The 24885-nt window shown below is 41.5% G+C and overlaps 1 protein-coding gene across 5 annotated transcripts in view; it reads right to left on the reverse strand.

The window, feature by feature from the left end:
* LOC310994636 (tenascin-like) overlaps positions 1–24885 on the reverse strand; it is a 64938-nt gene that overhangs the window by 35241 nt on the left and 4812 nt on the right. For all 5 annotated transcript variants that reach the window (XM_083983389.1, XM_083983388.1, XM_083983387.1 and 2 more), the window contains exons 2-7: positions 16986–17590; positions 12634–13551; positions 10216–10614; positions 7563–7826; positions 5032–5147; positions 2973–3126 (exon numbers count right to left, since the gene is read on the reverse strand). In XM_083983389.1, the coding sequence (XP_083839515.1) occupies positions 2973–3126; positions 5032–5147; positions 7563–7826; positions 10216–10614; positions 12634–13551; positions 16986–17508 (2374 nt within the window). In that variant the 5' untranslated portion in view covers positions 17509–17590. The remainder of the gene's footprint in view (positions 1–2972; positions 3127–5031; positions 5148–7562; positions 7827–10215; positions 10615–12633; positions 13552–16985; positions 17591–24885) is intronic.

Genomic DNA, 24885 nt, shown 5'->3' on the forward strand with positions numbered 1-24885 from the left:
AATAAACACAAATGCAGAAAAAAGAAAAAAAAAAACCACATCAATTACATAGGGTTATAGGGACAATTTTACCCACTTTCCTATGTGATCCAAGGTAAAGTGACTGCTACATGAACATTGGATTGTGTCTCTTTCCAGCTGTCCTTTCAAAATAAATGCATAAAAAGTCCGGAAAAACAAAACAAAACAAACACTGACTCTGGAGCTGGTGGCGATGAGAAATTTAGCATTGACGGCCGCCACTAACTTCTCTATGTCGGAATGTTACCAATTATTTTGTGATTTGAGACCAATTACAACCATAAAATACCACTTACCATGTGTTAACATTTTTAAGACTTTTGAAAAATTGATTTAAGGCATTTTAATGCCAATTAAGGCCTTATTTTTAGATTAATGAATTCAATGCCTTTTAAGACTTTTTAAGGATCCGTAAGAACCCTGTATTATGGCCAATTTCAGGTATGTGAACTGGTCTCCTGAGGAAGCTAACTGAAGCTTATGGTAGGAGCCATTGACATACATAAGACATACATACATTTGACACACAGTGTATACACATTTACATGCACTTACACTTACATTTAACATACTACATATAACACAACATACACTTAACATACAGTTTGTAATCCCAGGGTGTGCATTTCTGTATATGCGTTTAACAATTTGAAAAAAACATGTAAAGATTTGATTTTTACAGGAAACAAGGAAGAGGAACACTGGCAAACACCAAATGTTTTCTTTTGTTGTTCGTTTGTTGGGTAAGTACACACTATTAAGCATTAGTTCAGCATTAATAAATACTGAGTTCTTCATTTATAACGCATGAATACTCATTAGTATGTAGTTTATAAACACAGTTAGTGCTTATCAATGATGGATAAAACATTTTAACTGTGTTTATAAACTACATACTAATGAGTATTCACGTGTTATCAATTCAGTATTTAATGCTTAACTAATGCTTAATAGTGTGTACTTATTATAAAGTGTTACCGTTTGTGGTTTGTTTTTTCTCAGTTATTTCTCACTTAATTTTGTGTTGTTGTCTGTGCATAATAAGTAGGTAGCAGGCAGAGGCATTTATGTCTATGTTGATAAGTATGCGCATGAATTTATACCTCAATTAGAAATATAATATATATAATTAGTTATCGCATAGTAAAAACCTGTTACATGATGATATAGTAACCAGGAAGCTAAAAAGAAAAAAGACAGTATTATGTTGTTTGTGGTTATATGACCACTTTTATTTATTATTTTGTTCATTATTGTTATTTTTGGTTGTTTTGTTTGTCACATATTTGAATAAAGAATAAAGTAAGGGGGAGGGGACAGGGGCAGGAGTCCAGGTGAGGGGAGCAGGTGGCAAAGGGAGAAAAATATTGTGTGCAAAATCAATTTTTAAAGTGAAGAGGAAACAAAATTGAATGTCTATTACCTAGTTTCTATTATAATAAAAAAGGACAGGTTGTGTGTTTCCTGTCTCTTGTTCTGGTCCATTAACAATAATGATTATTCTGACATATTAATAGAAAATACATGAGAAATAAGAGCTTTAGTCAATGCAATATGGTCCAGATGTTTATTGTACTTACAGGAATATTTATAATTTGGTGAATCCCTGACTGGTTTAACACATGTGTACAGATTACCTCATTAAACACACACAGGGATACTTGCAGTAAAACTAACAGCTGACTGGTTTGGATGCATTTTATCCACATTTAACTTCCTGCTGCATGTTTCTCCTCTTTGTCAGATTAAATAAAGGCATTAAAAAGTCCCAAAATACAACTAAACAAAAGGCAAAAGACATAACATCTTAATTATTGAGCTTTGAACAATCTGCAGAGCCAGATGAAGCTGTTTCCTGTTTCTAGTCTTTATACTAAACTAATAAAGTCTTTATATTTAGCAAAGACACATGAGAATGATTTTTTTTCTTTATTGAATTCTCAGTAAACAGATGATCTGATTATTTTCCTGTCATGCTGCTTTATTCCTTTTAAAAGCATCTGCAAAAGTTGGTTTCAAATCAGAGGTTTAGTCCAATCACCACAGGGATCATTTATCAGCTGTTTAATTCACAAATTAATTATGGAAAACTCCTGGACTGAGTCTCAACGTGCGTTCAGTCCAGGAAAACTCGGCTCTCTGATGAAAGCGTGGGCTCAGAACAGGAAAAGCTGATTGTGTTTCACTGTCACACTGAGCTCCCACCTGACAAACCTCCAGTGTTTACATGTGGAGGAGAAATCTTCTCTCTCTCTCTCTCTCTGTGTGTGCTAAACGGACCTCTGGGCTTTAAAGGAGTACGAGAGGTTTCACTTTCCTTCTTTTTTATCATTCATTTCTGGGAGCTGCGCTGTCGAGTTTTCATCTTCTACAAATAAATGACATCAGAGATGAAATGGTGCGATACCCCGGGAGTCCATCGAAGACGAGGCAGACTTGTAAACTAAATGGTTTTTCCAGGCACAAAGACGGTTGTTTTGGCCCCGTGTGCCGAGCCGAGCCAAGCCGAGCCGGGCCGAGTTGAGCCGTGACGATTGCACAACCGAGCTGGACAGATTTCACAACATAACGTATGTTAACGCAACGCTGCCATAAAAGTTTCAGTGAGCTGAGAGCAAGATTAAGTGAAAAGTTAAAAAAAACTAAACACAAACAAAGCAGGTCTAACATGGTCGGACCTTAAATCAGTCAGAGGGAACCAGGGAGAGCCAGCAGGGATTTCCTGTTGTTACTCTTCTCCTCATTGTGGAATTTCACTCTGTCACATTTATGTATTTCTTTTCTTTTTTTCACCCTGACGCAAAGATTACTGATACTCGACACCCCAAACTGCTAAAAGCTGCCAAGGCAGAGTGGGAAAATTACATAATGATGTCATTTTCTTTTCTTTTTTTACACAAGATGATGGGCTGGATAATCTGGATGTGGGAAATTTAAGTTTGTTCACTCACTGGTGGTGACGGTTTTGGACGCCGGCGGTCCTCTGGTGTTGTTCTTGATGATGTTGATGGAGACCTCGTACTCCTGTCCCGGTCCAAGGCCCGACTGGACAAACTCCGTTTGCGAGGGTGGAAGTGTGCTCACCACTTTTCCATTTTCTTCTTTCTGCACCGACACACAGTGAAGAAACAAATGTAAAACACATGACACGACACAGAACTGTAAATAAACTGGTTTCTCCAACAGATCAGATGTGTATTAGTTTAAATGTCAAGTTTAAAGGTAAATATTTGTTTCTTCTCCAGTTTTATGTTGAAGTGTTGATCAATTAGGAGATGTTTTGATTGATTTGATTTGTGGTTTCTAAGAAGCAAAGTCCTCTCTCAGCTTCTCTCTAGAGCTCTAGTAACAACAGGTCGGTGTCAGCCAATCAGAAGAAGAGAGGAGGAGGCTCTGGGGCCTCTCTTCTGATTGGCTGACTGTTTTCTGACTGATGCAATAAAAAATAGAGCAGATTTCAGAATAAAACACTCAGAGAAACCAAATCCTTCAAGTTGTTCGATGTTTGGGTCCAGGTGGTGAGTGGGCGGGGCTTAGTGTGACTACTTTGTTGTGACATCACAAAGTGACAGGAAGTCCTGACGGCTGGTTTTAAGGCTCAGTTTCTGAATACAGGCTGTGTGCATTTCTCTGTGGACTGAGGCTTTGATACTTTCACAGTATTAATATAGAACCTAGAGCTGCTTTATAATCACACTACACATGGACATCTACCTTTATACTGTATGGAGCTTTAACACAAACATCTACCTTTATACTGTATGGAGCTTTAACACAAACATCTACCTTTATACCGTATGGAGCTTTAATACAAACATCTACCTTTATACCGTATGGAGCTTTAACACAAACATCTACCTTTATACTGTATGGAGCTTTAACACAAACATCTACCTTTATACTGTATGGAGCTTTAATACAAACATCTACCTTTATATCGTATGGAGCTTTAACACAAACATCTACCTTTATACTGTATGGAGCTTTAACACAAACATCTACCTTTATACTGTATGGAGCTTTAATACAAACATCTACCTTTATACCGTATGGAGCTTTAATACAAACATCTACCTTTATACTGTATGGAGCTTTAACACAAACATCTACCTTTATACTGTATGGAGCTTTAACACAAACATCTACCTTTATACTGTATGGAGCTTTAATACAAACATCTACCTTTATACCGTATGGAGCTTTAATACAAACATCTACCTTTATACTGTATGGAGATTTAACACAAACATTTACCTTTATACTGTATGGAGCTTTAATACAAACATCTACTTTTATACTGTATGGAGCTTTAACACAAACATCTACCTTTATACCGTATGGAGCTTTAATACAAACATCTACTTTTATACTGTATGGAGCTTTAATACAAACATCTACCTTTATACTGTATGGAGCTTTAATACAAACATCTACCTTTATACTGTATGGAGCTTTAATACAAACATCTACCTTTATACTGTATGGAGCTTTAACACAAACATTTACCTTTATACTGTATGGAGCTTTAAGAGACCACAGTACCAGTTTTTGCCATTTTTCCTGATAAAAAACTGCACATAAAGTTGTTTTGATATGATATGAAACATCAAACAGCAGCTCAACATGATCAGAATTAACTCAGAGGTCATGAGAGGACACGCACACATATTAAAAACTCCGCAGAGGCCTCTCCCACTTATCAGCTGGCACTTTCATTTCTTTTCAAAGAAAGTTATTGCCTCAGATTCTGAGCGAAAAAGATTAACCCACAGCTCTGTGAAGTCCAGACTCGAAGCCCACACTCAAGTTTTTCCATATGTCAAAGCAATTTTTAATGGTTGGCGTTGAAATAAATCCGTGTTTTGCTGACACTTCCAATAAGCTGGCACAATTTATCACTCCTCTCCTCGCTCTTTTTTCCCCTCCCAGTCAAGACGGTTCATAAAAAAAAACAAAAAAAATAAAAAACCCCGGGCCGGCCTTCAAAAAGAGACGTGCCCACTGACTGACCGTGTTGCGGAAATAGATCTCCCAGCCATCAAAGGAGATGTCCAGCTGGTCCCACGTCACCTCCACCGACGTCTCTCTCACTGATTTGAACTTTAGACCCTGTGGCTGTGGGAGTTCTGCACGGACACAAATGAAAACAATCACAATCAGTGCGTTTACATGGACTTGAGTTTCCCGTTTTTGTGTTTATGCATGTGAACATCATATCCCGATTTCAGAAACCATGTGGCATGTAAACACTGTATCCTGGCTTCTGACAGCTGATCCTGTCCCACCATTCATGGCTGCATACTTGACTAGAGGTGAGGACATGTAGATTTGTTGTCGCTGCCTTCCTCCTGTCATGGTCTGATGCTGCGTTCAATTGCACTCGGAACTTGGATAGATCCAACCTCCGAATCGGAAAAATGCAATAGAACGGCCCTTGAAGTTGGAACTCCGACTCGGGAACTCGGGTAGGATCCAAGCAACCCGAGTCGGTCGGAATTACGTCAGAGCAATATGGCGTTGCACACCGCAAGAGGTATTTATTTATTTATTCAGGCTATTTATTTTCCAACCTAGACATTTAAGCAAGGGAGAAGTTATAGAAAAGGGAATATACCCTAGTTCCACTCGTACTGCAGCAAGAGTTGAATCTGCACGGCTCGCTGTGACGCATGCAGGATTCCCCTCGCTGGTGCGTTCAAGACTGTGTGTTGCAGAAATAGCGTTTCTCTTTCTCTCTCTCCCCCAAGCAGCTAATGTTCTTCCCCAGCTGTACTTTTTGATCAGCTTACTGTGGCCGGCCATGTTTTCCGAGGTTGCAATGAAACGCATTTACCTCGGAAGTCGGAATTTCCGACCCGAATCTTTCAGAGTTCGTTCCGAGTGCAATCGAACACAGCATGAGTCTTTCGTTCTCTTTTGAGTTCCTGTTTTATTTTGAAGTTTAGTGTTTTGTCTTCCTGTGATTACCTCATGTGTCTGATTGCAACACCTGTGTCTCATTTCCTCGTGTACGTAACCTCAGTGTTCTCCCCTTGTCTCTGTCGAATCCTCTGTTGTCCATGCGCAGCACTTTGTTCTCACGTTTCCAGTCTCTTATTTTCTACTTTGTGAATTTCTGTTGTACTTTGCAGACCTTTTGTTTAGACCTTCTTAATAAATATCTTAGTTGCCCGTTACTTTGAGTTCTCTGCATTTGGGTCCCGTTTCCCTAAACCCTGACACTTCTGTTGCTATAAATAACTTGTTATTTAGCCATATTTTCAGCGCAATTCAAAAAATTAAAAAATTAAAAGTGGCAACCCCACAAGAAGACACATTTGGACAGATGTTGAAATCACTGCAGTTTGTGTTGTAAAACATAAACACCACAAGCGCCTGCACAAATAAGATGCAACTGTCAGAAAGTGGGATACTGGTATTTATCTATCATGTAAACAGGAATATGAATAACCAGGCGTTTCTACGTTCATGTAAACGCAGCATCCCGAATATGATCATAACCGGGATACTCAAGTTCATGTAAATGTTAAAAAATGTTATTTTGAAACATGTGAAACAAAATAAGGCACAATTTCAGTTCCTTCATATGTAAATGACATAAACAAGATGAAGAACCAAAAACAACAACAACACAGAAGCATAATCAAGAGTGCAGAAGAAGCTGTGCTTATTGAATCCTACACTTTTTCCTCAAAATCATAAATAAATCGATTGCTTGTCCCACTTCCTTAATTACCCTTCATTCCATTGTTAGAAAAAAAAAGAGAAAACGAAAAATATAAGGTAAATAAAGATAAAAATAAGTAACTTATAGTTCAGTTTTTTGTTTGAACACCGTCTTAGTGGTGTTGTGTTATGTTTTTGTACTTTTGACTTTCTTAAAGGGATAGTAGCATTTTTTTTAAAGTGGGGTTGTATGATCTACAAATAGCCCCTAAGTACTTTAATTGCAGTAGAAGACTCTCTGCACTCCTCCCGTTAGCAACACCAGCCTATAATAGCCCTGCCCAGAGATTTACAACATACATTGTTGTGAATGGACCCAAAGAAATGGCCTATTTTCGCGGCCTAAAAGAGGTTTTACCTGAAAAAAAACCCCCACACAGTTCCATTGTTCGCTATAATATAATATTTTCCAGCCCTTCAAAGTGCAGGAAAAACACAGTTTTTATTTGGACCTAAACAACTGCTGATCGGCGGGCGCTAACCCTGGGCGGAGGGATACGTGAGTTGGTTAGGTCCAAGTAAAAACTGTGTTTTTCCTGCACTTTGAAGGGCTGGAAAAAATTATATTATAGCGAACAATGGAATTGTGTATTTTTTTTTCCACGTAAAACCTTTTTTAGGCCGCGAAAATAGGCCGTTTCTTTGGGTCTGTTCACAACAATGTATGTTGTAAGTCTCTGGGCAGGGCTATTATGGGCTGACGTTGCTAACGGGAGGAGTGCAGAGAGTCTTCTACTGCAATTAAAGTACTTAGGGGCTATTTGTAGATCATACAACCCCACTTAAAAAAAATGCTACTATCCCTTTAAAGGTACCTGTGGCCACCCTGGCGCTGACTGGGATGCTCCTCTTGTTGCTCAGGACGGCGTAGACGCTGATCTGGTACTCGATGCCCGGCTCCAGCTCCTTGATGGTGGCGGAGCTTCTGTCTCCGGTGACGTTGAACTCCTGCAGGAGGCCGCCGGGGCTGGTGGGCACGTAGGTCACCAGGTACTCCGTCACCAGCATCTCGTTGTCCCAGTGCAGGTCCACGGTGTCCGAGGTGACCCCGTCCACGGTCAGGTCCTTTGGAGGAGACACTGGAAAAAAAAAAAAAGAAAAGAAAAGAAAAAAGAAAGATTTAAAAATAAAGAATGAAAGAAATACCGAGGGTGGCGACTTGGAGAGTTTCTCATACCCTCAAGTCACTAAATATTCACCACAAGGAGCTAATGCAAACTCCAGAGCCACATCTGGCTGCGGTGTGAACAGCTGCCAGGGAAGTGCGAACAAAGTGCAGACAAGGGCGACACACAAACTGAGAACCTCTTTTATATTCTCTAAGAAGCGAGTGAGTGCTGAGTGAGTTTCGAGAAAAAAAAAGGAAATTACATCATCCAGGATTTGTTTTTATAGTATATTTTAGTTGACACATGGAAACTGTCCGACGCTGTGAGGAAAGCCAAATCCTGGTCTCACCTCCACGGTTGTTATAGTTAGTGAGTTTTAAACTTTTCATTAGTTTTTCAGTTTGCTTTTTTTAAAATTTCAGTTTAGTTTTAGTTAGTTCAGCAAGTGATGAAGCAGTTTCAGTTTAGTTTTTATTTTTGAGGAATTGACTAGTTTTTATTTAGTTTTAGTTTCAGTTTTTCAGGTTTTAGCAGAAAGCCTCTGTGAGACCTCTGAAGATAAACTTCCACATTTGTAGGATTTCTCCCTTTTAGTTGCATCCCATAATGTTCCCATCAGTCCTCATCAGGTTACATTGGTCGTACTCGGAGTCGTCCCACATTGAGCTGTGGCGTTTTCTCCTTGCAACTTTAGACATCTCTAAGGAAACTACAACTAAGCTGATGTTATCTGACTCATTGTAGTTTTTATTTAGTTCTCGTTTTTTTTTTTTTTTCTATCTTAGTTCACAAAATTATATTTTCACTGCTAGTTTTAGTTTTAGTTAAAGATGTTAGCTACATGTTTAATTCCTTCTGGCCAGTAGGTGTCACTAACACTCCAAACTTTAATTGTATTGGTTGCGAGGTAACGCCTACAGTATAGGGAGCGGCTAGTAGCTAAAGCTAAGCTAATGCTAACTGTATTTAACGAGCAGCAGCTCCGGTGTTGACAGCGGACTGGAAACGCATCTTAATAATTTCACACTAACTCACCTGCAGACGAACCCGACAAACCTGCAGCATCATCACGCCTTCACCGGCAACGTTACAGTACCGGCTGACCGTTAGTTAGCATTAGCATTAGCATTAGCACGATGACATTTCTCTACAGAGCTATCACGATCTGGCTCCCGCTGAGCTCCACCTCACGTGACATCAACCTACTAATGCTGTTGGTTAGGGGTGGGCTAAAATATCGATATGGCGATATATCGCGATACTTTATGCCGCGATACGATATCGATATTCAATATTTAAATATCGATTTTTTTTTTCAAAAAAAAAAAAAAAAATTTAAATTTTTTTTTTTTTCAATTTTTTTTTTCAAATAATAAATCATGTTTCAGACCTAAATCCAATTGAAATATGTTGTTGTAACTTGCACTTGTATAAAATGGCATGGATAATTTGAATTACATTGTTTTGACTCAGTTTGTCCCATGAATTATCACTATCATCTGATGTACATACAACTCGGATTTTAAGATGCATAACAAGTAAAATAAAGTAACAGTGTGCAGTACACTTTATTTTACTTGTTTTTTCTTGATTCTTGATTTGTAATTCATGTGAAATGGATTCAGTGCAATTAATAAATTCTGAATTTCTTCAGTGACACAGATATCGTGATGTATCGTGGATGAAATTTCTTGCAATATATCGATAATCGCAGAATCGCTGTACCGTGATATTATCGTTATCGTGGGTAAAATATCGTGATAGTATCGTATCGTGGGGTACCTAGTGATACCCAGCCCTACTGTTGGTGCAGAGATCATTTCATGCTGATGTTGCCATCGTAACCAGATGTAAATATTTATATATTTTGGACCCGTCAAAATGTATAAAACAATTATTTATATACTATTAAAAAAATTCTGTTAAATTAATACTTTTATTCTGCACCCCTCTAGATGTTCTGTGGATGTATTATATTTTAAAAATTCATCGTTTTGATGAAAAAGTTGTAGCTACAACCTTTAAAGTTGTACAGAAAAGAAAATTGAATTTGAGCCCACTGTAGGTCTTAACATTAGTGTAATAACTCATCTATCAGATTATGGAGCCCAGACTTTGTGCAAAATTCTATTTTCGAGTAAATCCGGGATGAAAATGTAGTATTTTTTTTCCGCAGGCGCACGGATGATACGTCAGCCTGCTCACGATTCATCAGCCAATACTATTGCATCCGTCATCCGTCAATCAAACGTCTGAGACACACACACCTGCAACCAATCAAATTCGTTTTGAAACTCGGCGCAACAAACAGGACAAACGGCCATTTCTGAACACCTTTAAGCATAAAAACGCTGCTTACCTCCTGAGCAGTCGTCTCCGATGTATCCCTCGTCACACACACACTGCCCGTTCACGCAGCGTCCTTTGTCGTGGCAGCCGTTGAGGCAGCTCAGGTCGGTGCAGCTCTCTCCTTCGTAGCCGCTCTCGCACATGCAGCGTCCGTCGACGCAGCGGCCCCTGTCGTTGCAGTTGTCCGGGCAGGCGAGGACGGAGCAGTCGTCGCCCGCGTATCCCTCCTGACAGACGCAGCTGCCGTCGACGCAGCGCCCTCGGGCCAGGCAGTCGTTGGGACAGGCCTTCTGACCGCAGTCCTCGCCGGCGAAGCCTTCGTCGCAGACGCACTGGCCGTCGACGCAGCGCCCGCGGTTCCTGCAGCTGTTGGGGCAGCTCAGCTCGCCGCAGTCCTCGCCGGTGAAGCCTGCATGTAGGGATGTCAAGATCACTGGATTACTTTCACAATTGACCACGGTATTAAACGTCACAATTAATTAATCGTAAAGATTTGTCAATAATAACAAATTGCCTCTTTTATATTAATAAGTTTTAGTTTTAGTATAAGTATTACTATTTTTGTATTGCTGCTATATATTTATCTTGCATTCTTCTTTTACTTGTGTTTTTTTGTTCTCTTCTTTTTAGTATTTCTACAGAATGTATGGAGCCACTGACAAAGGGATTTCCTTCGGGATCATTAAAGGAGCATTATCGCAAATACAGCAGTAATAGCATAAAATAAGGTGAAATATGCAAAAGATGGGTCGGGGGGAGCCATAACTAAATTTACAAAAAAAATCGCCAACAGTGTAGTGTCCGTGGGGCAAATGCAGCATTTGTCTTTGTTATGATCCAAGCCTGCCCGGCGCTTGCTGCGTTAAAATGCACTCGGAACTCGCAAATCAGACCTCCGAACCGGACAAATATGCAACAGTAAGTAATGTAGCAGTGTCAGGCTGCTCACAGTCACTGAATCGCTGGTAGAACACTTTGTCTCCACGTCCCTGTGTCTTTCTTCAGCTGTCCTCTCAGCGTTATTAAGGAGGAGGACGTTTCAGTTGCTGTTGTTGTCGTTGTTGTGGTTGTGCGCGACGTAGAGCTGCCGCTTCCACTAGCGAGTTTTCTTTTTCCCGCGATTGCACGTTCATTCAGCCTGGTGAGGGAGGAGGAGGGGGGAGGGAGAAGGAGGGGGGGCGGGGGGGGACTAAACGAGGCTGCTCTCTCTCTCTGACAGCTGCCCACTTGTTTATATCTGATAAGCGCCGCCTGGCTCCATCTAGTGGCCGAATTAAGGATTTGGATTTGCGATAATACTCCTTTAAAGTATATTATCTATTTATCTAAATGGTCACTTTCCAAAAGAGATTATGTTTTTTATTGCATAATAATCGTGATAATGATAAACATAATACCGTGATTATTTCTCTGACAATAATTGGTACCAAGAAAATCTATAATTGTGACATCACTACCTGCGTTAATTACGTTGATGTCAATTTACCATAACACAAAGATTAACTGGTAGGAATTTAAATGTTAGCACATTTGGAATATTAAAAAAAATGATTAAACTGAAACATTTGGCATACATGACAATGACTTGAATATTTCAAATATTTCCCCTGGGGGATTAATTATTGGTCCTTTAGTTCAAATATTTTGTGTATGTAATTAATAATGTAATATATTTTGACTTTATAAAACGGAAAGGTGAAATCCGGCAATCTGATTGGTTGTTAGCTGTGGTATAATGAGCTAATACCACGGCTACTATTCTAAAGCCTTATCACAGCGTAGGCTATCACTCCGCGTCAGGCACGTATGACTGGTATGAATGGAAGTTGTTGTCATGTATCCATGACAACGGACTGTTGCAGTCCGTAGCAAAAGACAGCTGATGTTTTTACGATGTTAAAAAACGGACTAAAGTAGTTGAATTGACATGTTTAAGGTGAAGTTTCACCTCCGGGGAGGGTTAACAATGGTAGAGGGGACTGAGCAGTGACTTTCACCTGAAAAAAAAGCGGAGGAAAAGACGAGATGCAGAACTACTTGGAGCTAACGTCTGGAGAGGTGGGACTATTTCTTTCACAGTGAGGCTATTTTATTGGATAATATGTATTTATGGTTGAATAAAACTACATGAAATTGATTGCGTATCCCTCTTTTATATTGCCATTATTGGTAACCGTTTTATAAAAGCAATATATCACGACAGGCCGTGGTCTATGCTCATTATAGGGGGTTGTCGTCCCTCCGCTTCGCGTCGGGCCGAACAACGCCCCTTAGCCGTGGTATAATGAGCATAGACCACGGCCTGTCGTGATATATTGCTTAAATATCTGATTTTACACATTCATAGTGTTGTCAAATTAATTAATGCATAATAATCGTGATAATCCTGATACCAAAGAACATCCATGACCCTGACGTCCCTACGTACCTGCGTGACACACGCAGCGTCCGTCCACGCACTCCCCGCGGCCGTAGCAGTTGGACGGGCAGGTCCTGATGCTGCAGTCCTCGCCGGCGAAGCCTTCCTCGCACACGCACTGGCCGTTGACGCAGCGGCCTCGATGCAGACAGTCGCTGGGGCACGAGAGCTCGGAGCAGTCGTCTCCCTGGAAACCGACGTCGCAGGAGCAGCCTCCGTTGATGCACTGGCCTCGGTTGTTGCAGTCGTTGAGACAGGCCAGCTGGCTGCAGTCCTCGCCCTGGTAGCCCGAGTCGCAGATGCACAGCCCGTTGAAGCAGGAGCCGCGGCCGTTGCAGTCGTTGAGGCAGGTGAGCCGCGAGCAGTCGTCGCCGCTGTAGCCGGCCGTGCACACGCAGCGGCCGTCCACGCAGAAGCCGTTGCCCTGGCAGGCGTTGGGACAGGTGCGCTCGCCGCAGTCCTCGCCGGCGAAGCCCTCGTCGCAGTAGCAGGTGCCGTTGTCGCAGCGGCCGCGGTCGTAGCAGTCCTTGGGGCAGATGAGCTCGGAGCAGTCGTAGCCGGTCCACGGCTCGTCGCACACGCAGTCGCCGTCGGCGTCGCAGCGGCCGCGGCCCAGGCAGTCGTTGAGGCAGCGGGTCTGGGAGCAGTCCTCGCCCACGTAGCCGTCGGAGCAGACGCAGGCGCCGTCCACGCAGCGGCCGCGGTCGCCGCAGTCCACGGGGCAGAGCCGCAGGGAGCAGTCGTCTCCGGAGAAACCTTTCAAGCACTCGCACCTCCCGTCCACGCAGCGGCCGCGGTCCTGGCAGCCGCCGGGACACGCCGGCTCAGAGCAGTTGGGACCTTTCCAGCCGGGCTCACACACACAGCCACACGTCCCCGCGCTGAAGTTACCATGACCGTTGCAGAACGGTTTGGTTCCCACCTCACCTGATAAAAATAAATAAATAAATGAAATAAAGACATGTTTTGATTTTGATCCATTTCATTTGTCTGTATCGGTTCAATTCAGAAGGTTCATGGAGAATAGACACACAATTGTTACTTGCTACTTGTTCCTGGCAATGAGTCACTTTTATAATGTAGTAATACAGTTACCAACTCGGTTACTTCTTGGGGAAAGTAACGAGTAACTATAACTAATTACTTTTTAAAAGGTAAGGTGCCCAACACTGGCCAAGAGTTGTTCAAAAAAAGAAGCGCTTCGTGGACTCGTTGTTTAAAATAGAGGTGCTCTTTGGAAAGGGATCGAGGATGTAGGAAAACAAAAGAAAAATTCCAAGGCACTCTGCACTTAGAGTGCCTTGGAATTTTTCTTTTTTTTCCCTACATCCTCGATCCCTTTCCAAAGAGCACCTCTATTTTTACTGGCAAAGAGTCGTTTTGATTTTGATTCATTTTATTTCTCTGTATTGGTTTGAGTCTGTTTTGGACTCAAGAAGTCAAGTAACGTTTAAGTGTACGTTCATTTACACATTTCTTTCAGTCCATCAACTAGTCAGAAAAATGCCGTTTATCTGGACCTAATCGTTCAGTATCCCTCCGCACCCGCGCGTCGTGGAGCCTGTGAGGAGAAATACTGAGTGAGTTGGAAGTTAGGTGGGCCAGTCCAAGTAATCTGACATATTTGAACATTTTATTTAAAAAGTAATGCAATAGTTAATTTTCCTGTTGATTAGTTACTTTTATAATGTAATTACAACTAATTACTTTTTAAAAGTAAGGTACCCAACGCTGGTAAGAGTTGTTTTGATTAGGGCTGGGTTTAAAAAAATCGATTTTCTGATTCATATCGATCTTCATTTGAAAGATATGATATTGATTCATAAAATCCAAAGATTGATCTTTTTAATGTTGCACTGTTGCACTGTTTACTTCTGGAGTGGGTCATGTTAAATAAATGTGCATCAATGTAACTGCTTTTTGGTCAATTTAATTAATATAAACATAAATATTTTTTAATAATGCACCAGGGTTAGAGAGTTCCATCTTTGAGTAATTTGCAACATTAGTTTTGTGAAAATCTCCTTCATAACCAAGCAAATAGGTATTAAAACTAAAATCTCTCTAAATGAATCAAAATCTCATCGAATCGGGACCTTGTGAATCGGAAAGAGTTTGACGAGTAGATTGATAGCACACTCAGATAGTGATCTTAACTCAGCATAAAAACTGGAAATGGGGGGAAAACCACAAACCTGGATCTGTCCACAGGTAATAAAAGCTCACACAGGTTTATGTCTCACTCCCCCAATCGATAAAAACATCAAAGTTTAAAAACAAAAGGTTGATTTCTTTTTTTGTAGATTTGTGGTTCCACCTCATTTCTCTGTTTCCTAACTCTCTGCATCATTCAGAAACGGTTCAAGTGTTCGTCGTCGTTTGGCAGCTGCTTCAGACGCCTCTTTACTTTCATCATGATGATGATGATGATGTTACAGAAACCGCATGTCATGTGTTTTCCAGCCAAATAAAGTCGCTGCTCTTACACCCACATGCTGGATTCAGACGAGCAGATGAATGGAGCAGATGTGTGTGTTACGCTGAAGGAGACTCGCGGGGGTTGTGTGTGTGTTTTTCTTAAAGGAATAGTTCACCAAAAAATGAAATTACGCCATCATTATTGACTCACCCTCATGCTGATGAATACTCTGGAGTAGTTTTTTATTCCTTAAAGTGCATCTGGAGACCCAGGAGGCCGGTTTGTAGTCAAACAAAAAACTTAATATGAGAGTCAATAGGAACCGACACAAAAAGGTCCATAAAACTACACAAAAACCTTGTAATATTCCTCCACTCTGCTCGTCCGCTGCAATCCAAGTGTCCTGAAGGGATATAGTCCAGAGTTTACTGGAAACAACGTTATTTAGGACATTTTTACAGCCTAAACAGTCCTGTATTGAATTTGCCTGGGGTGCGTTCACGCGATGCACACAGACATGACCAGACTTGCCTAAATTACGTTGTTTCCAGTAAACTCTGGACTATATCCCTTCAGGACACTTGGATTACAGTGGACGAGCAGTGTGGAGGAATATTAAATGGTTTTTGTGTAGTTTTATGGACGTTTTGTGTCGAGCGCTATTGACTCTCATATTAAGTTTTCGTTGGACTACGAACCGGCCTCCCGGGTCTCCAGATGCACTTTGAGGAATAAAAAACTACTCCAGAGTATTCATCAGCATGAGGCTGAGTCACTAATGCAGTGTTTTTCAACCTGGGGGTCGGGACCCCACGTGGGGTCGCCTGAAATTCAAATGGGGTCGCCTGAAATGTCTAGTAATTGATTTTAAAAAAATTACTGATAAAAATATTTTTTTAACCAATTATTATTATTATTTAAAAATTGTGATTAAAACACCACACATTATCTTAAACAGCTGTATTCTATACTTTCACTGTCATAACTGAACATAAATCGAGTTCAAAATGCAAATGCAGCATATAAAAATATCTGAGCTGGCGCATCTTGAATGATGGACGCGAGGTCGCCAGAAATTTGTGATATCAAAATGGGGTCACAAGCATAGACTGTAAAAATAATGGACGTAGCACCCCAGTGACATCACCCATTGGTTTGGGGGAGTCTGTTTTGTGCCGCTACTACGGGGGTTTGAACCGCGCCATGTTGGATTTTACTTAGCCGGCCGAGAACCCGCCCACTGGCCTCGTAGCAGCGGTCTCCAGACCTGTCACTCAACGTTTCCGCGCCCTAATTGGCGAGAATTTTAGACCTAATAATAGTAAACGAGTTTTTAAAAAATTCACCCCCCTCAGAGTGTGTGCGGGGGTAGAAACCGGTAGAGACCAGAAATCGGTTGAGAGGCTTTGATCATGTTTATTGAGGATGTAAAGTCGGCTATTTTAACATGGGGGTCTATGGAGAGTTGCTCCCTTCTGGAGCCAGCCCCCAGAGGAAGCCGAGGGGATTGCAGTTTTTTGAACACGGAAGTGAGCTTCACTTCTCAGACCGACAACTGCCCCCTTGGTCACAAGCCAAAAAAGGTTGGGAACCACTGCACTAATGACTGAATTTCATTTTTTGGTGAACTATTCTTTTAATGGCGCTCTTCTCAATGCTCAGGAAAAGCTCCCGCACACTGTCTCACTCTCAATTAATTTATTAAAGCAACGTTTCGGTCACAACTTCGGTCATAGTTGTGACCGAAACGTTGCTTTAATAAATTAATTGAGAGTGAGACAGTGTGCGGGAGCTTTTTCTGAACTTTGTATTTTGGGTTATGCTCTCCTCCTACGCACCTGCATCTTCAAGTGTGCTGAGACCCTTCACTTGCTCTTCTCAATGCAAAAAAAGAAAAAGTCCCGTGGCGGTGGCTGTAACACAACGGGTAAATCTCGCCCACCTGTGACCTGAGCGCTGCAGCAGGTGCCGTCTCCGTTGCACTGGTCCCTCAGAGCGGAGACTTCTCCCTCCAGCATCTCCAGGCGGCTCAGCAGCTCCTTCAGACCCGGCGTCTCGTCGCCGCAGCCGCACGCCTGCCGCGGGATGTTGATGCGGTGGGTGAAGACGATCTGGTTCTCCCCGTCCACGGTGTGCTCGGTGACGTGGTGGTGGCCCGCCGGGGCCGAGGCCGGGGCCGGGGCGTCTCGGGGCAGCAGCTGCTTGCTCTCCGGGGCGTCCAGGTCCACGGAGCACAGCGAGCTGGACGGGACGTTGACGTTGTAGACGTGGTTGAAGACGACCGGGTGGTGCGGGCTGGGGATGGTCAGGTTGTGCTCTTTGGGGGACAGAGTCAGGGTCTGGCGCCGGTGCCGGAGGATTTTCTTCACGAGCCCGGCGTCCGATAGGCTGAGCAGAGCGGCGAGGAGGAAGAGGAGGGAGAGGAGGAGAGGGGGGAGGCAGCGCAGGCGGCCTCGTGGACCCATGACAGGTGACGGATGTGGACTTTTAAATAAATATCAGTCAGAGCTGCGACGAAAGGCCGATCCTGGTTAGAAGGTGAAGGTCCTGCAAGAGCAGACAGAAAACACACAATCAGACTCATACAATCTCAACATAGTGACAGATTCAACATTAAAGCAGAAGTAAGCTGAATGTTTGTGTTAATATAAGTCTTAAATAGTTATATCTTCCGACAGCAATCACTTATAGAGTGTTTGGTCTGAAACACGGGTCTGTCAGTCACTCTGCTCTGCTCTGAGCCGAGGAGAAAACTTTCCTTGTATCCTACAACCTTTATCAACCTTTTTTTTGTTTTGTTTTTGTCCTGTCTGTCTTGTTTTATCTGCCTTGTAGATATTTACTTGCTATTCATTTTTGGTGGATGGCGGCCAGAGGTGAGGACATGTAGATTTGTTGTCGCTGCCTTGTTCCGTTGCTATAAATAACTTGAATTAGCCATATTTGCAACGCGATTTGGTCTCTTCTGCTCTGTGTTGCTAACCCTCCTCCTGGCCATGTGCATTTGTTTACAAGGAAGCCGGTGAGAAATCAATCTATAGAGCGGTAGATAACATTATATATCACATATGATTTTAAGACGTGTATATTTTAAGACGTGTATATTTGTGTAGTCTTATCTGTCATAAACAAGAGATTACAGGTTACGGGGGCGTTTGTGTGGCAGTGCCGAAGAGACGAGAGCTGGGACACCGGGTCGGAGGCTCTGATCTTACAAGGTTGGTTTTCAGCCAAGAGACGCTAGGTGGAAGGCAGAGAGCCTCCATTCTCCCTGGAATAAGTTACAAGTCAGTTATTTAACCATCATAATTACTCCCAAACTGTTTAATTAAGGTAAAAATGTAGGATAGTTAAACTACAAATCCTGCATAGTTCCTCTTTAATATGATATTGGACCTCAACTTCCCCTCAACGTGTGGAAGTGTTTCCAAACTGGAGCGTTTGCAGCGGTTCAGAGCTCCTGAACCTCATCATACGGCACTTCTACGTCCTCTAGAACAAGTATCCAACAATTTAAACATATTTATTAGTTTGAAAAGCTGGAAAAAGCAGAATACCGGTAGGTCCCCTTTAAAGAAAACACAAACATTGGAGTGGATAGAGCACATCCCATGCTGGTATTGCCCAAACCAGTGATTGCTCAACTCCTGACCAAGACGATCTTTACTCTGTGTCATTCCAATCAAAATAAAATCAACAAACTGCCCAAAGAATCTTAAAAGAAAAGAAAACACAACTAAAATACAGGATTAGAGTTTGATATCCGTCCTCTATCCGCACACTCAGCTCAACAGGAAGCCGAAGATACAAAAATCAGAGCAACAACAACAACAACACTGAGATCCAAACCCAAACTGACCCGGTCCTTAGAGAACAGAGAAAGAGCTGAAAAGCTGAAAAACCCTCCACAATATAAATATATTCCAGGATTATGACCAAATCTTTTAAAACCAGTGGTTACTAATCTGGAGGCCACTAAATAATAATAAAAATCGCTTTTTCAGACTTTTTCCTCTTGTGAATAACTGGATCATTTAACTCTTCAGGTCTCTGAGAGCTGTTCAGGTCGGCTCCCTGACATGTGCAGGGCTTATTATGACTATTATTATAGGATGTTGTTGAATAGCTCTCTCTCCTCCTGCACCTTTTCCTCCCTTTGTGCATTCACATTCGCTTTCACTTCTAATGCTGCAGCTTGTGTGGAGGTGAGAAAGGAGCCGGAGCTCTTTTTGTTCCCTCCTGACAAAACGATTTTCACGTTTCAAGTGCGACGATGTGAATGACTTCCAGGAGAGAAACGACGTCAGACAGCATCCACTCCTCTCTCTCTCTCTCTCTCTCTCTGCAGCTCGGTCAGCCTCTGAACCTGGACTTGGAGATAAAACATAATTGATAAAACAGTTTCCAGTGGGTAAAATGCAGAAAACTGCAAGCTGCTGCAGCCGGACGGATTTTTATTTTTTTATCATCACTCAACAGAAGTGAAGATATTAAAGCGTCAGATGAAATCCAGCTACTTTTTTATAGTCGGCAATGATAATAAATAAAATATAAACCACTCCTCCACTCCGCTGATTGTCCTAGTTATTTCATATACTACATATACACTGCCTGTCCAAAACAGAAGTCACCACCTGGATTTAACTTAGCTGATAGGTAAGAGTAAGTTATTTAAGTTATTTAAGACACATCTCTGTTTCAGAATAGTCAAATTATTGGCATCAAGCAAATAAAACATCTAAGGAGATTGCTAAAAGAACTGCCCAACGCAAAAAACTGGAAGGATAGTGGGAAACCATCATCTTCAAGGAAGAAATGTGGTCATAAAAAAACTTGAATGATCGTAATCGGGGATCACTTAAAGGGATAGTTCAAAATGTTGGCAAATTGGCCCATTGCCATAATCCCTATAGTCATAGCAGTAGGTTCGTTACCTTTAATTGTCGGTGCAAGCTATTTTTAGAACGGCGGAGCAGAGCCGTGAGCTATGGAGGCTCATGGGATTTCTTGGTTTCCCTCATCAAACTCATCAAATACACAATCCAACAACTCCACAACGCTCTGGTGGACAAGTTGTGACCTGCACATTCACCACGCTATGAGATAATAACACAACGTTACCAGACAGAGTTGTTTTAGAGGTAAATGCAGAGACTGCTTGCTGAAAAACTGCCCCCGACGGGAACGCGCATCAGTGGTTTTGCATGAATTTACCTCTAAAACAACTCTGTCTGGTAACGTTACGTTATTATCTCATAGCGTGGTGAATGTGCAGGTCACAACTTGTCCACCAGAGCGTTTTGAAGTTGTTGGATTGTGTATTTGATGAGTTTGATGAGGGAAACCAAGAAATCCCATGAGCCTCCGTAGCGTAGCTCTGAGCAGCTCACGGCTCTGCTCCGCCGTTCTAAAAATAGCTTGCACTGACAATTAAAGGTAACGAACCTACTGCTATGACTATAGGGAATATGGCAATGGGCCAGTTTGCCAAAATGTTGAACTATCCCTTTAAACGTTTGGTGAAATCAAATCATAAAAAAAAAACAAGATTGTTGTGACTTATTGAAGCTTATCCAAACGATGGCACAGCAACTTTTTTTTTGGATGGGCAGTGTATACATGTAGTTGTTGTACATTAGTGCATTACTTGGAGAGTTAACCAGTCAGACAGTGAACATACCAAACAGTCCACAGTTGTGCTGGCACATCAACGTCTTTGTTACACATATTTGTGAATTTGCTTTGGGTGTTAATGGCCGTCACTCTGCAGAATCTATACATATTTATGGTCAAATAATGTAAAAAAAAAAAAGAAGAAAAAGAAGCAGCTATTACTCCTCCCATACACATAGCCGCCCACACATCACTCAGATGAAATCATCAACTAGACATGAGCAACACTGTAATTTTGCGGGAGACAAACTAGAACTAATGACAAGCTTCTTCCTCAGCGTGGGAAAGCCTCCTCGGATTACTCACTGCTCAGTTTCCAAAAGGATCTGGTGGTTGAGCGCAGGATAGTGAAAAATCAATACAAAGGGCTCACAGTGAACCGACCAAACAGCGCTGGCTTCATCCTCTCTGCTGGAAACATCTCGCTTCAAAGACTTTTTCTTAGGATACAACAAAAGGCAAATGGAGCTGAATTACCCGAGAAAATCTGAAGGTGTAAAAACTAGACATGTGTGATTTCATGGTTTACGAGCTCATCTATCTATCTGCTACCTTGGAAACAAACTACACCTCTATAAAAGAGATGGAGGAGATGATCTCTAGACATTTTTTTTTTTTTTTTACCTGTCAAGCTGCTGCTGTCAGCACTTTGCACGTGCAGGCCGATGAAAAACGACTTCCAGAGACAGAGTGTGTTCACGCAGTTGTAGATAATACCGAAAGTGCACTTGGATTTCGGTTCTCATGAGGACTTCTGGAAAATATTTGAGATACTCGGTTGGAGTAGATCAACAAAAGGCTCAGCGGAGTATTTGTTGCATCTCAGTGTTACCATGACAGCAACCCCCCCCCCCACCTTCACCACCACCATCTTTGACACTGGTTTATTTATGAGAAGTTCGTACCTCATCCTCCAGATACGAAATCAAAACACATCATGGCTCCTGCACATAAATAACTTCGACTCTAATCCACACATGTCTCTATAAATCTCTGTCCTATATGAGGCCACAGCACTGGTGTCAAGGTAAACATCTGCAACATCTGGAACCAACGGCCACTGTGTAAATAAGGAGCATGAAGCATAATTGTGTAGCGCCATCTATATTCTGAACATGAACAGTAAATGTGCAGGTCAGTCACACAGTCAGCTCTCATACAGCACACTACAAAACAAAATAAAGTTATCTTAGCACGTACAGAGGCTTATTAGTAGGGATAGATCGATTATCGGCGTGTCCAATAATATTGGCTGATATTTGGCATTTTTACGATAATCGGTATCGGCCGTTCTTTTCACCGATAACTGATAAAATAAGTCATTTGGCTCTGATGCAGCTGCCTCTCTGCCTGAAGTCACCACTGAACCAAGAGTTGTATTAGAGTTAGTGTCATTCTACAAAAATTGAAGGTCTTTTTATCACAGATTTTCACAGTGTACAAAAAAGAAACAAACAGTAGCCTACAATGTGTTATTCTGAATTTTGACACCAAAGTTTTAATTTTTACTGCAAATGAATATCGGCCCTTGATTACTAATAATTGGTATCGGCCCTGAAAAAAAACGATCGCTACAATCCCTACTTAAACTGATTGACTACGTTCAGTTAGCTCCCACGCACCATAACTAGTAAGTTATTACAGTGTTGCCAATTTGACGACTTTCTCGCTAAATCTGGCGACTTTCCCGACCCTCTTGGTGACTTTTTTTTGACAAAAGCGACTAGTGACAAATCTAGCGACGTATCACCGCTGTCTTCAACGAGCAGCGGGTGCTGCCGTGAGCCCCGCCCCCGTCCCAAAACACTCACCGACGGTCAGTCTCGCAGTAGTGTCATGGAGCAGTCCCCGCCGCAGTCATTTAGCGACTTCTAGCGACTTTTAGGACAGCCAATAGCGACTACTGAGGAGTTGGCAACACTGAGGCTAATTAGCTGGAAAACTGTTTGGCTAGTTACACAGCACAACCGAAGAAATTGTTATTTTGCCACTTAGGCTAACTAGCTAACAAATTAAGTGGCTAATTAAGTGTTCTCACATAGCACATTATAGAAAAACTGTAATTATAGGCTAACTAGCTAGCAAACTCGCAAGATAAATATTTTTCACAGCTAACTGACAGCTAGCTAGTTAGCAAGAGTGCTACATGCCGTTTCTAAATGATAACTTATTTACTTGTTATTATCAAATTAGTGTTAATGTTAATAGTTGTAGGGTCATTTTTAGACGTATAATTTATATTTATGTATTTTTTTATGTATTTATCTTTTTGCACTGCTTTTCTTAACCAGTTTTTGTTTCGTCGTTTCATTGTTGCTGCGGTGACATTTCAATTTCCCTCCGGGGATTAGTAAAGTTTTTCTGATCTGATCTGATTTGATCGTTTAAGTGCTTTAAAAATACAGCAACACACTCCTAATTCTTCTAATAAATATTTCTATAAATCATCCCGCACATGTTCACACAATTTACATACAGACGCTATTGCACAATATTTACACTTCCATAACACAGCAAATTACAAAAAGTGCTTGTTTTTACATACTTACATACTTTACAGACATAAATTGCTACCATGTGTACATCTGGCGTTTTATGCTTTCTGTATCTTTTTTTTTTTTAATATGTGGTACATCGACTGTTATCTTTTCCAATTTTATGGATCCTCCTGGTAGAATAAGGGAATTGAATATAAATCTACAGACGTCTCATGTGAGCCAAGCACGATTGGCTCATCCCAGTTAAAAACCCAAATTGAACGGCTGTAGTGTTTTATTGTCAATCTGTGGTGTTTCACAGTGATCGTTTAAATGTCACGCCGACATGAGCGCAAATTAACGCAGGAATCTTTCCATTCCCGGTGGATCTTCTTCTTCTGAAATATCTGCATCTCCATGGACTTTTTATACTTGTCCACTGCACTTCACATTGTTGCTGTTGTTGTTGCTAAGATTATTGACGGAGTTGGTTGAGGATTAATGGGCAGGTCGAGCCCGAGTGAATTCACTTCTGTTCCAAATTACGAGGAAGACTCACTCTGATGATGGGTTTTCCAGTTGTGGAATACCCATAAGATTTATATCTGGGAAAAGCCACAATAACAGATTAAGAAGGAGCAGGAATCAACGGACAGTGATGTGACAAGTTGTGGGCTTCGGGCCACTGCTCTCTGAAAACAGCATGTGTCCTACAAGCTGAGAGGAAATCTGGTGGCTTTACGCAGATCAGAGGTTGCGATAACGTCGTTTTTTTTTTTTTTTTCCTACTTTCTTTTTCTATTACACAGCGTTACGTATTCCAGTCATTGTCAGTGCTTTAAATCTTTTCGGTGGACTCCTCTCATCATCAATCCTCTTTTTCTTCCTTTATTGCCAGGAGCTTTGACCTGACCTCTGACCCGACCTCTCCCTTCATCATGCGCCCCTTTGACCAGTGTTTGTGCACCGCTGCATGTATCTGTTCAGCCGCAGATATTAAAAACCGAGCTAGAGTTTCACGAGTCCTCGCACATCTGGTGAGTGGCGGGGTGAAGGTAGGTTACTACCTGGCTGACTGCTGTTGTAAATCTCAAGACTGAGGTCTCCAAATATGTTTCTGATCTCCCCGTAGAAAATCTTTTACAAGGCGTTAAGACCGATAATTTGCGGTTTTGGAGATAAAAAGTGAATCCTTTTAAAACCCTCGACATGAATGTTGCTGCTGTTGCTGCTGCCATGTGTTTCAGGTCGATCTGCTTCATGGTAGCTTCGAAAAAGGTGATGAAGATTTTCTACACATTGGTCAAACTGGTCTAAAACATAAGGTTTCTGTGGTGTTCACTGATTTTTACATTTTATTTTAGAAGTTGAAATAAAAATATGTTCTTGTTAGATTGATTGAACACTCTATTAACAGTCAAGAGATGACAGAAAAGCAGTGGAGAGAGGTATATATATATATATATATATTTTTTTTTTTTAACTTTGTGACATTTAATGTGCTACTAAACTGTTTTTGTGTGTTTCTTTTTAAATGTTTTGTCTTTATGTAAAGCACATTGAGTTGCCTTGGTATGAAATGCGCTATATAAATAAATATGCCTTGCCTTACTCTACAGCAATGTTTACAGTCTCCATTTATTTCTTAATTGGGCTTTTATTGTGAAATATCACACAGGAAGATGGTGTAAA

Source organism: Trachurus trachurus, assembly GCF_905171665.1.
Source record: "Trachurus trachurus genome assembly, chromosome: 12".
Taxonomy (NCBI): Eukaryota; Metazoa; Chordata; class Actinopteri; order Carangiformes; family Carangidae; genus Trachurus; species Trachurus trachurus.